Below are 16670 nucleotides of genomic sequence, written 5' to 3' on the forward strand. Positions count from 1 at the left end.
TACAAAGTGGTGTATGTATGTAACTTGTCTGTCCATACGACTGACTGGAGACATTAAGCATCATATAGTTACAGAGGCACCTTTTGGTTTTGGAGATAGTGAGTTTAATGACTTTTAATTACTAGTTGTACCAAACATGTCTCACTCCAGTTAAGCAATTATTATTTCTACACTGTCGGTGGCATGAACCAGGCTACCTGGTGCATCTCTATTGTAGGTTCATACCTATTTTAGCTCTCTTAGTGATGTGATTCAGTATTAAGTTTGAATTCCAAGGGTGAAACACGCTATTGATTAACAAGGACATGTACAACAAAGTAAAGAGGCCAAAGAGCTGCGGTTCAGCCTGTGAATAAGAGTCAAGGAAGTATTAGCCTGCAATAACATGAGACCAGGCAGGCCCTTTCAGTCTGAACATGATGAATATTCAACATGTTTTCACCTTATTTTTAAAAGCATGGCATCTACTTTGACTCTTTAAAAGGAGAGTATTGTTCTAAAATGTTTTGTTATTAAATAACTATTCTGGATATTTTCACAAAGTGAAACGCACAGGACTTAATCCTGCAAATCCGCCAAGAAGAGGTGCGTCCCCACCTTCACTGAGCCAACCATCACCCTTCCTTAACTGTGTGCAACACAGAGTCCAAAGTGAAGCGTGCCTGACTGCCTGTTCTTCAAATTTTAGGGTGTCTGAGCAAAAGTCGGTGCAGACTCAAGGACGGTGAAACAGGCGCTGATTGTAAACAGTTCCCAGAAGTTTCCTTCACAAGCTGGGCATCCTCCCAGCATACAGGCACTCCAGTCAAGAAACTTGCTGGCCATGGCCCATGAGTGCAGTGATTAAAGGGAACTGTTCATTAAATACCTTCTTCTCTCACCTCACGCAATGACTTATTTTTTTTCTACTACAACACAAATACCAATTACACGTTTTCACGTAAATTTCTCAAAAGATGCACAGTAGTTGAGAAAGAAGACTAGATACAAATGCCCTTGTTCATTTAGTAAGTTTATTGATTATAATATTACAATATACTAATTGGTATACACTGTCAGCAAAAATGAAACTCTTGCTAATATGCTTCATAGACTACAAAATAACCTACTATCAAAAGTTATGTTTTGAGCTAATTGGAGAGTAGGCAGTCAGATACGCTTCATATTAGGTAAAAAATAGTCTAAAAACCTGCAAGAAGCTCTCAATAACATTAGACAGACCGTAGGACACACTGCTTTAAGAAACCCCTGCACCCACACCATCTCAAGACTGTTAAACCGAATACTGTGAAAATAAAAGGAATAATAACAAAAAGGAGGGATAAATTCTACCCATGTTGTTAGCCAGCTATTCCATTAAAATGCATTTCCCAACAAGGTAGGTGTTTCAAGACCATTTTAACCATTTCTAAAGACTCTAAAACAAACCCATAAAATAGCTCAAACCTTGTTCATACATATATTTCATGATATTAATATTAGACTTAGGGACAACACAAATCTGGAGCAAAAGCTATGGTTTAGAGCCCTTAGGCCCTTAGACCAGAAGGTCACCTTCCCTAAAACAGACATAACAATGACAGTAACACTACAAGTTACTCCTCTGTGCTGGTCACTGCAGTTTAACTCAGACTTGGGTGAATAAGAACATGGATGAGAGAGCCATCAAAAAGCCTGTTCCTTGCTTGGCTGGTCTTGCTTACATTGCTCATAAAAACGCTAGTTAAAACTTGTCTAGAGCTATGCATAGTATCAACATCAGTTTATTAATGTAAACTAGCGATGTCTTTAAGTCTCTTTTACACCACTTATCTCAAGTATTTCAAATATCTACCTGGATTGTCTCAGGAAAGCTATAGCGCGATAACCAATGTCCTTTCTATAAATGGCACCCTTGAAGTGTATGGCTGCTATTCCCTTGTTGGCTTCTTGCAGTGCTGTCATTAGATCCTCTTTAATGGCAGTTACTGTAAGGACTCTTCCACCACTGGTCACCACTTTGCCATCCTTTAGGGATGTGCCTGCATGGAACACTTCCAATCCCAGTTGCTTAGCCTTAGAAAGTCCTGCAAATGTTGTTCAATAAAATAAATGCAGAGAAATCAGTCGATTAGAACATTCTCTATTAAATTCCACATGAACAGATATTCAGCAGTTATTGACTGTGTCTAGAAACCACAATTGAATTCAGTGTGATCGTGCTGAGAAATAGGAATAAATTTGTATAAACTACATTTTGAGGAGAGACAAGTCTGCTACTTTTATGCTTAGAGACTCAGAAAGAGGTATTTTGCTGAAACATCTGCAGACATTTAATTAAAGCTGGATTTTATACTTGACTGACATAGAGACTACAAAACATATCAGCATCAACACTACATAAGAATCAGCGATCAGCCCAGAACTACTTTACTGTAACACATATCAAAGAAATGCTACAGCACTTAACAATATAGTGCGGAGATTTGAAAATGCTATGAGTGCATTACCAATAAACTTTATGTGTGAAAATTCAGCCATCTCTTGCTGACCCATAAGCACAAGATCTAAAGTTTCCATGAACCTGAGTTACACTGATTTACCTTCATTTGGCAAAAGAGAGAATGAAGAGGGGGAGAAGAGAAATCAGACTTCTGCAGTTTCTCCTGCTATATTTACCTGTTATTTCCAAACCCTTGGGATATGTGCCTGGATACCCTTCGCTAGCCATGACCACTGTCACGGCTGCACTGTCTTCAAACCAAACCGGCATGGAACTAGACAACTTTTTATTGATAACCGCTTGCATAACTTCATACAAATCACTTTTCAACAGTGGAAGAATTACCTACAAAAATACAGATTAGCAAATTAAAGAAAACAATGTGCATTGTTACATTTTCTTCACCGAGCTTTTAAAAACACTAATGCAACTGTAAAATAACATTAAACATCTATGTTCATATACTGTATTTCCACACATATCTAGATACTGTGCATAATCTATGTACCTTTAAAAATACTCTTTCTTGAAGATAATTTCTATGGGTAAAAGAACTGCTACATATGGAGGGGAAAAAGTAGAAGCCAAAGAACCCTATTTGTCCTGAAGAATGGAAATGGTTTTGTTCCACTTGTCAACAGGGAGTGGGGAAAAGAAGTGTTCACTTCTTCAATAAAATAAAAAAAAAAATCTAGTTCTGTTCCGGAAAAGATAGGAAAGTGCTGAGTTTCACTCAAGCTTACTCTTGTAAATCCCATACTTGAGTATAACCTGCTGAAATCTTCTCTGGAATGGAACAGTTTCATAACAGACCTTCTGTCTTGAATAAACGAGTATTTTAAATCTCAGTGCAATTAGCTAATTGTTCATCCAAAAGTTAGTTAAGAATAATGGTAGATGGTAACAGACCTTCTCCTCCCATAATGGCAAACCGTATCTACCTACAGTATAACTCACCTGACATTCTGGGTCACCAAATCTGCAGTTGAACTCTAGAACTTTAGGTCCATCTTTGGTAAGCATTAATCCAGCATAAAGCACACCTGGAATAAAAAATTATATAAAAAGCCATTTAAGCAACTGCATAGGTCATTTGTTTTGAATCTAATCACAATAGTGTTAAAAAGCATGCCACCTGTGTTAATTTAAAGGTAGGATGTTAACACTAGCAGGTTGGAACGAGATGATCTTTGAGGTCCCTTCCAACCCAAACCATTCTGTGATTCTATGAGCTGTTGGAGTGAGTCCAGAGGAGGGCCACAAAGTTGATCAGAGGGCTGGAGCACCTCTCCTATGAGGACAGGCTGAGAGAGTTGGGCTTGTTCAGCCTGGAGAAGAGAAGGCTCCAGGGAGACCTTCTAGCTGCCTTCCGGTACCTGAAGGGGCCTACAGGAAACCTGGAGAGGGACTGGTTACAAGGGCATGGAGTGACAGGACAAGGGGTAATGGCCTTAAACTGAAGGAGGATAGATTTAGATTACATATTAGGAAGAAATTCTTCACTGTGAGGGTGGTGAGGCACTGGCACAGGTTGCCCAGAGAGGTTGTGGATGTCCCATCCCTGGAAGCGTTTAAGACCAGGTTGGATGGGGCTTTGGGCAACCTGGTCTAGTGGAGGGTGTCCCTGCCCATGGCAGGGGGGTTGGAACTAGGTGGTCTTTGAGGTCCCTTCCAACCCAAACCATTCTATGATTCTATGAACTTTAGAAATGTTAAAAATATATCAGGTAGAAATGGCTGAGGTTACAATTTTGCATCTTATTTTCAAATGTTGTCCTTTCTGTTCTTCCTTACCTGATGATCATCCACTGTTAATGAAACAAAATCCATTGATTTCAATGGACTCTAAATCAAGCCACTGATACTAAATCCAGTTTCCAAATGGATCAAAGTTAACTTCCTTAACTTACAGTGTGAGTTAGGCCTATAAAGAGGACAAAGTAAAAAAACCATGTCTTTCTCCTTATGTTTAAAACCCTCAAACTTCTGTACATACCAAAATAGGGGACACCTTCTTTCCTCATGCCATCAACAGTTTTCTGAAGAATAGCATCTCTTATTTTCTGCAGTAAATCTTTAGAAATCTAATAAAACAGGATTAGAAAACAGCGTTTGTAAAAAGGGAGTGCATGATTTTTCCTACTGCGATGGCTAACATTTTTAAGAGCCAACCACAACACTTGGATGGTCTCTTGCTCACCCCAAAACATTTCATACAACAGAAAGCTAGTATTTTTGTCTCTCTCCTCAGACAACGTACCACAGCATTAAAACAACCCTCTGCATTTCTTCAGACTCTTTGCCATGCTTAGATCTACACGTGCAAGCAATCCCACTGGCTTCACTGGAACAAACCATTTGCACAGACACAAGATAAAGCCTCCGAAAGACAAATCATGGCTAGAAAGTATAGTGATAAACGATCAAATTGTATTCAATAAACAAGACTAATAGCTTTCTATACGAACAAAACCTATAATTTTTTTGAACTTAGAAAAAGAAAAATCATAACACAGGTGAATAGAAAGCAAAGTCCTTTTACAAATAGTTCCTTGCCAAACAGAAACCAAACTACCTCAAGCTACAGCAAGTGAAGTGAGCTCATCATTAGCTTAGTTTGCCACAAGATAAAAACGTGGTTCTAAGCACTTTGTTCTAACAATCAGCATTTCATAACTTTTAAAAAACAAATTAAAATACAAGGTTGCAGAAATAACACTTCCACCTTTATAATTAAAAGTAATTCAGTAGAAATATCCTCTTTAGAGAAACAAATTTAAGTTATGGACTTTACTTGACTATGTCTGCTTTAGGCAACTCTTTCCATGCACAAGAGCCCACTTTCTTCACTCTCGTGTTCATTACGGTGGAACTAAAAATTCACACATGCTTTCAATACTAGAGCTGTAGTACAGCTTTGGCAAAACATCTCCTTGTCAATACATTTTTACCTGAGGTGCTGGGGAATAAGCTCCCATCCCTCCAGTGTTAGGGCCTTCATCTCCATCCTTTAATCGCTTGTGGTCCTGGGCTGGAGGCATGGGAGCAATTGTGACGCCATCAGTGAAACATAAGCACTAGAAAATGAGGAGAATAATTAAAACCCTAGTGTATGACTAAAATTAAAGTGTAAAAAGTGCAAATATATTTGTTTCTCAGTGTTGCAAACGGATATTTAAGAGTATAAATTCTGTCTCCCTGATAAAACAAACTACAGTATTCTAAACATTGCCCTTTTCCCTCAGGAAGCATTGCCTCAGTTTATATGACTTTCCTACAGAAATTAACTTTCGTATAACATATAGACGACATTTTTTCAGTACAATATCAGTAGTTGTACTAAAAAGAAATACCCCAAAGGTTAATTTTTAAAAAAAAATACTCCACAATGGAAGCTACTTCTTCCCTCCCCCTTCCTCCCCGCTGCCCCGGAAGGAAGGCATTGCATTCCTTTCAAGATTTCCTTTTCCTTGTTGATAAAAATATTTACTTTTGAATTATTTATAAATTACTTATACAGCAGATGCTTTTATCCTCAGCATCTTCATAATAACAAGCCTGCTGGCATCTTCTGTAACTGGATGATGATGTTGGCTGTCTGGACTACTGCTAGCGGTACTCATAAAAACATTTTATAATGCCAATTAAAAAACATCAAGGATTCCCTGACAAAATCTGAAAATGCCAAAATATTAATATATTAAAAACTACAGAAGGTGAATTATTTTGACAGGCAGGGCAAGCAGGATTTTTTCTTCATTGTTGTCAGTCACCACAGAAAAAAAACCCTTTCAACTGCATGTTTATATTATTGTGTTATATTACAGTAAGTCTGAGAGTATTCTAAGGACTAGTGAAGAGCATTACATATTTTCCACCAGAGAATGAAGATCTGGATAACCCCTTCCTAAAAAGGCCAAGCCAAGCAGCAAAGAATAAGGATGACCAATATCTGCCTAATTTCTTCATATCGGGCAGGAAACCAGACTCTGCAAAGACTGGCAACAGTTGGAGATGATCGCTTACTTTATAAATACCACCACTTCCAAGACGAATGTTCACAACACCCAGTATAAGTCAATTCCAGCTCCAGGACTCGGGAACCTGAGCTGGTACTTGGCTGTTCTACTCTGTGTGATGCAAGTGTCAAGTTGCCCTGCCATCTCAAAACCTAGGCTCTAATTCTCCTTTTCTCCTTCACACTCTGCTAATTAAATCAGATCTACTTGTTTTAAACCAATGCGTTGAATCAGCTTAAAATAAAGGAAATGCTCTCTCTACATCTGCAGAGTAAATCAACACCGTCAAATCATTCAACAGCCTGTCGTTCCAGATCCTTTGTCACCAGTTGCACTTCCACATTGCAATCTCTCTGGCAATGAAACTGGTTAGAGAGGATCCTGCCCACGCCCGTCTTGAGCTGATTGTTCCCTTGCTCCGAAGGAGCTTACTGCTCCCTCATGATGCAGTTCAACATATTCCCTTCATCGACAAAAATTATTAAAGACAGTCTCCATCTTCCCTTACTCCCAACCACTCCTTGCCTTGCTCTGCACTTCACCATCCTGATAATTGTACTGACTCAAGTGGCACTGGGCTCTAAACGAGAACACAGAAAACATGCAAGGTGGTGGTATTGATTGCTTTGAAAAAAGATCTTTAGGTTGTAGTTTCATGAACAGGTAACTAGTATTACTGTCTCTGCTGTCAGAGAAGTCATAACACAGAACTGCACGCTCAGTGACACTAGAAATTTTTAAGGTTTGATTTTTTTTCTCCATGCGGCAACAGCTGATTACCGTTTGAGTTATTTTTATTTAATTTGAATTATTCTAACAGACTGCAGGAAGTTTGGTTCTTAACACAGCTGTCTTTAATGAATATAATTTTATTTATAAACAGATAACTATTTTTAATTTAAGTAATAAAATCTTACACATCCCTGCTGTAGGTACTTACATAGTGTTTCCTAACACTAGTTTAGAACAGGTATAATCAAAGTGTTACAGTGAGATGTACACTTACAGAAACTTCTTCTCCTTCAAGAAGTTCTTCAACAACAACAGTTTCCCCAGCTGTGCCAAAAGTCTTATCCTGCAGTAAAAACAAAATCTAGTGAGTTCTGTTTCAGTTATTTTAAAATATTCAAAATGCAACAAGAAAAATTCTTTTTAAAACAGCAAAAAAAATGCAGCATGGTTTTGAGATTATTAATTCATTCTCCATCCTGGGTATGTCAGCAATGGTAAAATCTTCGCTCCTCTTTTCTGTTTATTCTTAAATAAATGCAGATTTTATGCTTGAATATTTTTAAATTGCAGATGATATTTATGACTTACTGAGCAACTCCTCATGCTGTACCTTCTGAAGTTTGCACCCATGATACTAAGAGCAATGACTGTTAAGTCTATAATCTGAACTTTTACTTTATAAGAAAGTGTGACTCTATAGAATATATTGGAAAGGGGCAATATTTTCATATTATGAGGCAGTGTTTCAACACTGACTGCATATTTAGGCAATAAAGAACCACCAACCCATACTGACAAGATAATTTTGTGGGTCTGTAACACTAACATACTTTTTTTTTGTTCAATACACTGGGCCACGTTAAGATATGTATTTGTCCAATAATCATACACACACATAAAAATGAGAGTGCCGACCCTATATTCTGACTCTTGAAATACAAGCGTGTCAGATAATGTCTCCTACGAATCAGCATGGCTCCACTGAATTGTAAGTTACTGTGCTGCTGACACCAGCTGAGGACCTGACCTGTATGTGTCTTACTTTCCAGCTCTATGTTCCTAACTGTTCAAATGTAATCGCTTCATTTTGCTTCTCTTCAGATTTTGATGGTTATAATATATTTGCTAAATATCCTACCTAAATATATACTTGAAATAATTCCACTTGAGTTTTACTACACATTACACATTTAAGTGCTGTGTGACTGGAGTCCTAAACCTGATGTTGCTTGTCAAGATCCAGCTCAATCATGGTGTTAATATTACAGTGCAGTAGTACCTGTTTGATTGCAGTGGTCTCAAATGGTAAGGAAAAAAGGAAATCCATACAGAACTAAGTGTGGGTTTTCATTAAGAATGACTTTAGTTTAGCCTGCAGGAACTATGCTGTGAAAGAGTACCCTGCCTCAAGCAATAAATATGACAGTGTTTCATAGCTGTCAAAATAACGGGTAAAAGATTTGATGTCTTTTAGCCAAATTCCTATTATATAAACATAAAGAATATCTTTGAGACTCTGAGATGGTTAACAACTTATTTTGTGTGAGAACTCCTCCAGTTAGTGCAGGATATTTCTACTCACCTGCATGATTTCATTAACAGCTTTGCAGGCTTCTTCCTTGTTTGAAGCCACAATTACTCCTTTGCCGGCTGCCAGGCCACTCGCTTTTACAACTAAAGCAGGGAAGTTTGCACTTCAAAGATAGAGAAGAGAGATTCAACAGTAAACTCTCTGTATTGCAGATATATTTTGTACGCATTTTGAACATTTCAATAGTTGAAAAATCAAAATACTTACCAGTTTTCATAGCAACTGTTTTACCTTATTAAATAATACACAAATAAAACCCAGGCTTCTCTTGTTATGCTATGCCTGTAAAGGATTTCTGCTTCCTGTTCATTCCCCAGCACTGAATTTCATTACTGTTCTGAAAGGTTGCTTTCCTTTTAATAATTTACTGTTGTATCATTTTTGGGTCACCTGGATTGTATTCTGATGAGCAGATCATCATTTGCTGAGTAAGTCTCCAAAGCAGAACTTATATTCGTGGAGAAAAGGTACAAAGGCAGCAGAACATATGACTATCAGACTGCAAGCTGGTTTTCCACAGTAGGCAATTTGAAAAAATAAAAACTTGTCCTATATTCTCTGTAAACTGAATACTGAGCTTTATTTTCATTTAAGAGCAGTAAATAAGAACTGTTTAATTATCACACTTACTGCAGTGTAATAGTATCATGTAAGATTATCCTTTAAAACTTTTACAGATGTTCTCTTAAAGCCAAAAGTATTGATACATTAGTAATCAACTGATTGTTTGGGATACCTGGCACAATGTACATTGCTGTAAAAAAAATAAATTTCTAAAATTACAAGAATTTTACCTGTTAATAAAGCCACATGCTGCTTTAGGATCAGTAAAAGATTTCCATCTCGCAGTTGGGATCTCATGACGATCCAAAAAGGCTTTGGTAAAGCTCTTACTGGACTCTAGCTGAGCTGCCTCTGCTGTTGGACCAAAACACCTTACTCCAGCTGCTGTCAAGTCATCAACAATTCCTAAAAATGGCAACACAAAAAAATGTGTTAAATCACCAGGTGATTTATAGGAGTCATGTAGTCCAAGTCTACAGATGCACTGATTTGTTGGAACAAGTAGGTCAGGAATGATAGGCCATATATATCTATCCAGTGCCTATTTTACCAGATGGGCCCTAGATGCATTTTTCACTATAATCAGGAGCAGGTAACCCTGCAATATCTGGGGCTAAGAAGATCTGCTCCATTTTGTAAGAGATGACAATCCTGCCTTGTTTCATTACAGTTTTTAGCTAAAGTCAACATCAGTCTTTTGTGAAGATGACAACTGTTGATCATGTAAAAGGTTAAAACAGAAAAATTATCAACGTTTATCTTTTGTTTTTTACCAAGTCCCAAATTATTACTATTTCAAAAAAATGAAAACTCCATAGGAAAATCAAAACTGTAGTTAAGGTTCCTACATGGAAACGCGTTGATACCTCTTTTACTAATCCCAAGCACTTAAAAAGAAACTGAATGTTTAAAAGGATATTTTAACTGTGATATTGCTGACACAATACCCTTCAGAAATTTGTTTTCATCACAGCCCTGAATTTCAGGGCAACTGCCACGGAGGATCTGTTTCCATTCCTATTGCAGACACTCAGATACTGTTGAGTGGTGCATGGAAGACAGGGACTGAAATTTACTTTTCTTCCTAAATTACAAAGGCTATGATTTTTAGCTTGCTTTCTCTTACCAGCAGCAAGAGGAACCTCCGGACCAACCACAACCAGCCTGATCTCCTGATCTCTGCAGAACTGGGCAAGTGCAGCATGATTGCTGACTGAAACAGCTGTCGAAGAGACAAACGGGTGGTAAGACTGCATTCATTACTACAGCATAGCACTTATCACATAACGCTGAAGCAGCATTTTCACCACTCTCACATTCTTGAATGGCAGGTCAGTGTGAATCTGTAAGAGCGAGGTATACACTAATATATAGACTTACACACGAGGCTTGGATCAAAATACACACCACCAAAACCCTCAAGCAAAGGCTGTAGTTTGACATGCATTGTCAACCCACCCTGCTCTTGAAGGTGAGAAGAAAAGTTTTGGGTTCCCCTATACAGTCATACAGTAACCTGTTCTCATCTCTAGGAACATCCCGTTTGCCAGCACAAGAAGCATTGCATAAGCAAAAAAAAAAAAAAAAAAATTTTTTTTCAGCTAGAAAGCATCCTCCCTGAGTAGGGTCACCATGAAGATTTACACATGTTCATGCCAGCATGGTGTAGGAGACAGGAACAAGTGGCTGGTGGTGGGATTGCAACCATTTTCTTTTCTTTTCTTTTCTTTTCTTCTCTTTTCTTTTCTCTTTTCTTTTCTCTTTTCTTTTCTCTTTTCTTTTCTCTTTTCTTTTCTCTTTTCTTTCCATAGTGCCAGCTCAAAATTGCCATACTAAACTGTGACATCACTGAAACAAAGGGGAATCTGAACGCTTTTTCGTACATTAGGCTGCACTTAATAAAGGCAGGTGCTGTAATTATGGATAAGGATATTTGGTCTTAGGTTTTTAGGACCGTTATCTTTCCATAAACATTTAACATGACGATACTCGGAATGCCAAAAACTGCGTAAACAAAAGAAAAAGCTTGCATGAAAGACAGCAATATCAAGTCTCATGATAAAAAATTTACGCAAAGGCAATGCAATTCCACTGCTTTTATCAAGAATAAATAAAACCAAGGTCTATAGAGGACAGGAACGTGAACCTGGAGAGAGCCAAAAAAAGTGGTGAGGGTGACCCGGTGTGGATTGGCTGTCCCTGCGGGGAGGAGACTGACACATCAGCACACCAAGTGGGCAAAGGGAGCAGGGTACAGCACGGCACAGACCCTCCTTGCAGCTGGACTACTTTGCTTTGAGTTTTGTCTGTGATCTCCCGTTAAGCGACCGTACTGTCAAGCATGCCAGGGGCTGATGGTCTCTTCCAGCTAGTTTCTGGGGAAGCGACGAGAAGAAAGGAGAGGCAGCAGTGATACAGCAGCTTCTGCTGGACAAAAAGATGTGATTTTTTTGTTGTCCACTGCACTCATGCCATCCTGTGTGAATAAATTGCCTGCTTTCTGCCTGAGAGATGGCATAAAAGCAACTATCTGAAGCCTAGGTTTTGGTTTGCCCTATTTGGGTGGAGTGTGGGGAAAAAAACCTGACTGAACACTAATAAAAGTTACCTCCTTGATACCTATGTAACAGTTCAATTACTTTGTTCCACCAGAATTTATAAGTAAGGAGAAGCAAAGACCTGTGACTTCTGTGCACCATTTCTGCCAACTGACTTCTGGCTCACAAGAGAGCAAAAACAAAAGCATTAACACACTTGGCTTTAAAGTACTGATTAACATAAAGGTCAATATAGTCTTTCAGCCCCACGGGGCTGTTGTGAAAGCAGCTGGAGAACAGCCAATTCTGACCGAAGAGAGTGGGAGCTGTGGTGGGGCATCAAAGAGGGACGATCCCTGTTTCCCACAAGATTAATCCATGTGAAGGGGAGCAGGGAAAGGAAAGAGCCCGTAAGGTGATTGCGCTTTTCATCCCAAATTGTCTTGCCACAGGCCTGATCTACTACTGATACGAACAGTGAATATGGCACAAAATTTACATGATGTGGAAATGTCCTAGTAACAAATGGAAAGGAATAAATCACATTGTTCATAAGCAATTTTAACTTTGCCCCCCAAACATCATTCTCAGGACGTAGACTTAAAGGGGACATTTTTGTAGTGGTGTTTCATTTCTCAAAATGACAGCTAAACATTCCTTTTGCATCAGACACAAGGACCTCAGACCAAGGTTTTCAAAGCTAGAGCTTAAATGTATACGTTATACTGAGAGCTAAAATGTGATGGAAGGAGGTGTCAGGATGCTAAAGTCCGTTCACAGACACGCATATGTCTATCTGTGATTTTCAGCAAGCCATTCTGTAGCCTTCTGGCACCAAAATTGCCCTCTAATTAAATATAAATTGAATATCAAACTATATTTAGCCACTCAACCTAAATCTGTCTTTATTGTCAGAAACAATTACTGACTCAAATTAACCATGAAAACTTTTTTGACTTAGATACAGGCAAGGTTTGAAGCATTTAAGGTTATTTATAATTTTAAGCTCACCTTTATATGCTTCAGAAATCATCTGAGAACCAGAGTTGCAATGCTAATTAAAGGCAATCTCATGAACCATGAGGGGAGGATGAACTTTCAGAGCCAAATCTTGATTACGCCAAAAAACCAGGAACAATGGTAGCAGTTTCACAGACATTGTTGGCCAGGCTCACACAATATAATAGGGCTCACATGCTTCTGTAAAACTGTTTTCCATTTTCTCCCCTGCGTTAAAATCTAGACCCCACCGGTAGACTAAAATGCCTGAGCAGATAAGACAAATCGTTTCCTTAAAAACTAAAGAAGTCAAACTCTTCACAAATTCTAGATTCTTCTCGCCTCCTGGTTGGCTGAAGATTTCTTTCCCAAAGTACATGTGAGCCCATAGTCTAGACAAAAAGATTTTTAGTATGCATGGTAGATTTCATGGACCTGGCTCGAGCACTATTACACACATGCTCAAATATTTTCCACTGTTGAAGGTGCAGTATTTGTTATGGAATAACAAGGTGAGAGAAAAGAAGAGCAGTTTTTAAAAGACATCGCTTATGAAAAAATAGTGAAATTTGCATTCTGTAGGCCATACAGACTGGCATTGACTCCATTTAGCACAAGGATAAAGATTTTTGTTTGACTTTCTGGGATGAGAAGGAAACGTATGACTTTCCTGTGTCAGGCTCTCACTTGGGCCCCCTCCTCAGAGACCAAACAGAACAAAAAACTACTTACAATACTGTGACTAGTCAAAGAAATTAAGGACAAAGTTATTTAAACAGCCTGTAATTACGCATTCCAATGGAATTAAGTATGATAATTACCTGCAGTACAAGAATCTGACAGGATTCATGTTTCCACATGAGATGGTAACAAAAAAAGATTTTACTCACATACAGATACGAATGCAGAAAATTGATGTATATAATTCATGTTCACATTCATACTATGTTAACTTTAATTCCATATGTTATCACGTTTTAAAGTGGAAACTTAAGTTGGTTGTTTAAAGTACCTAATTCAGAACCTGTTATATAAAGGACATGAGAGAGGACTCTCTAATTGGCCTGGTTTTGTACTGATTCACTGTGTGCTGCAGGCAAGCACCTTAGACAAGTATTTTTTTTAAATGCAGCATGTAATTTAGGATGCTCAATTTGAAATACCTTAAGCTTGATTTCTCAAAAATAATAACTAGGAATAGTTTCAATTACAGCCAGACAGAGCTTAACATATCAATCTAGAAACTCAAAACAGGCAGTAGGTACGAAGAGAGAAACTTTTGAAAATAACTTTAACTTCTTAAGGTCACTAAGACAAAGGAATGAGTGTTTTTCTACGGTTGAACATTTCAAATGAGAAAGTATTCTCATCGATGAAATTCAACAAGGGCAAGTGTAGGGTCCTCCACCTAGGGAAAAACAACCCCAGGTACCAGTACAGGTTAGGGGTTGACCTGCTGGGGAGCAGCTCTGCGGAGAAGGACCTGGGACTCCCGGTCAACAACAAGCTCTCCATGAGGCAGCAGTGTGCCCTCGTGGCCAAGAAGGCCAATGGTATCCTGGGGGGCATTCAGAAGAGTGTGGCCAGCAGGTCCAGGGAGGTTATCCTCCCCCTCTACTCTGCCCTGGTGAGGCCACATCTGGAATATTGTGTCCAGTTCTGGGCTCCCCAGTTCAAGAAAGACAGGGAACTACTGGAGAGAGTCCAGCGGGGGGCTGCAGGGATGATGAGGGGACTGGAGCGTCTCTCGTATGAGGAAAGGCTGAGAGAGCTGCGTCTGTTTAGCCTGGAGAAGAGAAGACTGAGAGGGTATCTCATCAATGCTTGTAAATATCTAAAGGGTGGATGTCTAGAGGATGGGGCTAGACAGTGGTGCCCAGCGACAGGACAAGGGGCAACGGGCACAAGCTGGAACACAGGAAGTTCCATCTCAATATGAGGAAAATGTTCTTCGCTGTGAGGGTGACCGAGCACTGGGACAGGCTGCCCAGAGAGGTTGTGGAGTCTCCTTCTCTGGAGAGATTCAAAACCCTCCTGGATGCGATCCTGTGCAACCTGCTCTAGGTGATCCTGCTCTAGCAGGGGGGTGGGACTAGATGATCTCCAGAGGTCCCTTCCAATCCCTACCATTCTGTGGTTCTGTGAAAGGTTGTAGGGATCACATGGCTTCAACGCACTTCTGAGAATAAAGTAGTGAATTTAGTACTTTAGGTGCAGGTGTTTGCTTTAGGCACTTTTCAGCTGTTTACCTACCAGCTGCTGAACTGCGCTGCGTACCAAGAGAAACCACCACCCCCCTTCCCTGCTAGGCTGTTGGGAGGCCTGAATCACTGCAGCTATCCCAGGCTGTATTACCGGAGGAACATACATCAGACAGATGGAGTTTTGGCTGCATCCTCCACCCCTGAACCCAAAGAATTAGCTATCACAAGTGAGATCATATAAAATGACTGGTAGTTGCAAAAGGTTTTGCTCAGACATTTTTATTTCTTAACTGCTACCATCTATTTCACATGGCTGGAATCTTAAAAATAGCAATAACAACAATAATAGTCATCATCATCATCATCCTTTCAGGTTAATAGACACATGAATGGAACAACTTGTTATCAAATCTAAAAAAAGTATTTTTTCTTTTTACCTGAATTGGAAATTTTTCCATTGTCCGCTGTTCCTGCATTTCCTGGAGCAACCAACACCTGTTTTACATGTGGGGACTGGGCCAATTTCCAGGCCAGCGCATGCTCTCTGCCTCCACTGCCAATCACAAGCACTCGATCAGCCATTAGCCTGCATAAAACCAGAACACAAGCAAAACAGCCAGAATTAGGCATGTGAGGTTAGGAAAGTAAGAGCTTCACAGACCACGGTTTTAAGTGCTGGGTGCAATGCAACTCCTTACAGAGGTGGATGATGTCACTTTGTTTCAGGCAATGATATTTCTATAAGGGTTTTGTTGTTAAAAAAAATTAAAATAAAAAATATGTACAAGAAAATGGATAACTGACTTCATCAGATGTGATATAAAATAAATGTCAAAGACTGAACTGCTCCAGAACACAGAAGTAACCCGCAGGACAATGCATCCTGGTTTTCGTTCAGTCAGATTGGCAACTGCTCCAAGTTATACAGAAGTCTGTGATATAGGAAAAACTGTTATGAGTGACTGGGCTGTGATCTGTAACCTATAGAAATTCCTGAAGAATCCAAGCCTGCAAAGGGCAAATCCCTTCTGATGAACTAATTGTACAAGCACAGTATTACAATGCTAGGGAGCTGCATGGGACCACTCGAGACTTTGTAGAGGCAATATCTGAAAGAGTTCTAAATGCTTCAGGAAAAGGAAAGGCTGAGAGCAATGAGACAGGGAAATCAACTTCCAGCTCTGTCTTTCCTTAGGGGAGAACAACCACGAAGCAAACAACAGGGAACACCAGGTGTCATTAATACAGGGCTTGCTCTGAGAAGGTACTGCAAGACATCCACTCCTCTCTCCCATTCTGCTGAGTTTCAGAAAAACACATTAGGACTTTCTTGGCCTGCAGAAAGTAGGTATATGAATGAAGGTTGCAATTTCATTATAAACTGTCCAAAACCTTTTTAGCAGTTTGGAAACAAAAAGGTCACAAAAATGAAAGGAACTCTCTGTTTCACCCTCCCTATGTCCTTCAATGTGTCTGTGTGTACACATAACTTATATTGGATTCGTGTCAATATCACAATTTTTTCTTTGAGCAGCTTTGAGA

The 16670-nt window shown here is 39.2% G+C and overlaps 1 protein-coding gene across 3 annotated transcripts in view; it reads right to left on the reverse strand.

Moving 5' to 3' along the window:
- The window catches only part of GART (phosphoribosylglycinamide formyltransferase, phosphoribosylglycinamide synthetase, phosphoribosylaminoimidazole synthetase), a 39855-nt gene that overhangs the window by 16479 nt on the left and 6706 nt on the right, over positions 1–16670 (reverse strand). For all 3 annotated transcript variants that reach the window (XM_054814036.1, XM_054814047.1, XM_054814025.1), the window contains exons 2-11: positions 15566–15714; positions 10515–10610; positions 9619–9793; positions 8816–8927; positions 7508–7576; positions 5434–5559; positions 4479–4566; positions 3440–3525; positions 2659–2827; positions 1835–2066 (exon numbers count right to left, since the gene is read on the reverse strand). In XM_054814036.1, the coding sequence (XP_054670011.1) occupies positions 1835–2066; positions 2659–2827; positions 3440–3525; positions 4479–4566; positions 5434–5559; positions 7508–7576; positions 8816–8927; positions 9619–9793; positions 10515–10610; positions 15566–15710 (1298 nt within the window). In that variant the 5' untranslated portion in view covers positions 15711–15714. The remainder of the gene's footprint in view (positions 1–1834; positions 2067–2658; positions 2828–3439; positions 3526–4478; positions 4567–5433; positions 5560–7507; positions 7577–8815; positions 8928–9618; positions 9794–10514; positions 10611–15565; positions 15715–16670) is intronic.

Source organism: Grus americana, chromosome 1, assembly GCF_028858705.1.
Source record: "Grus americana isolate bGruAme1 chromosome 1, bGruAme1.mat, whole genome shotgun sequence".
Lineage (NCBI taxonomy): Eukaryota > Metazoa > Chordata > Aves > Gruiformes > Gruidae > Grus > Grus americana.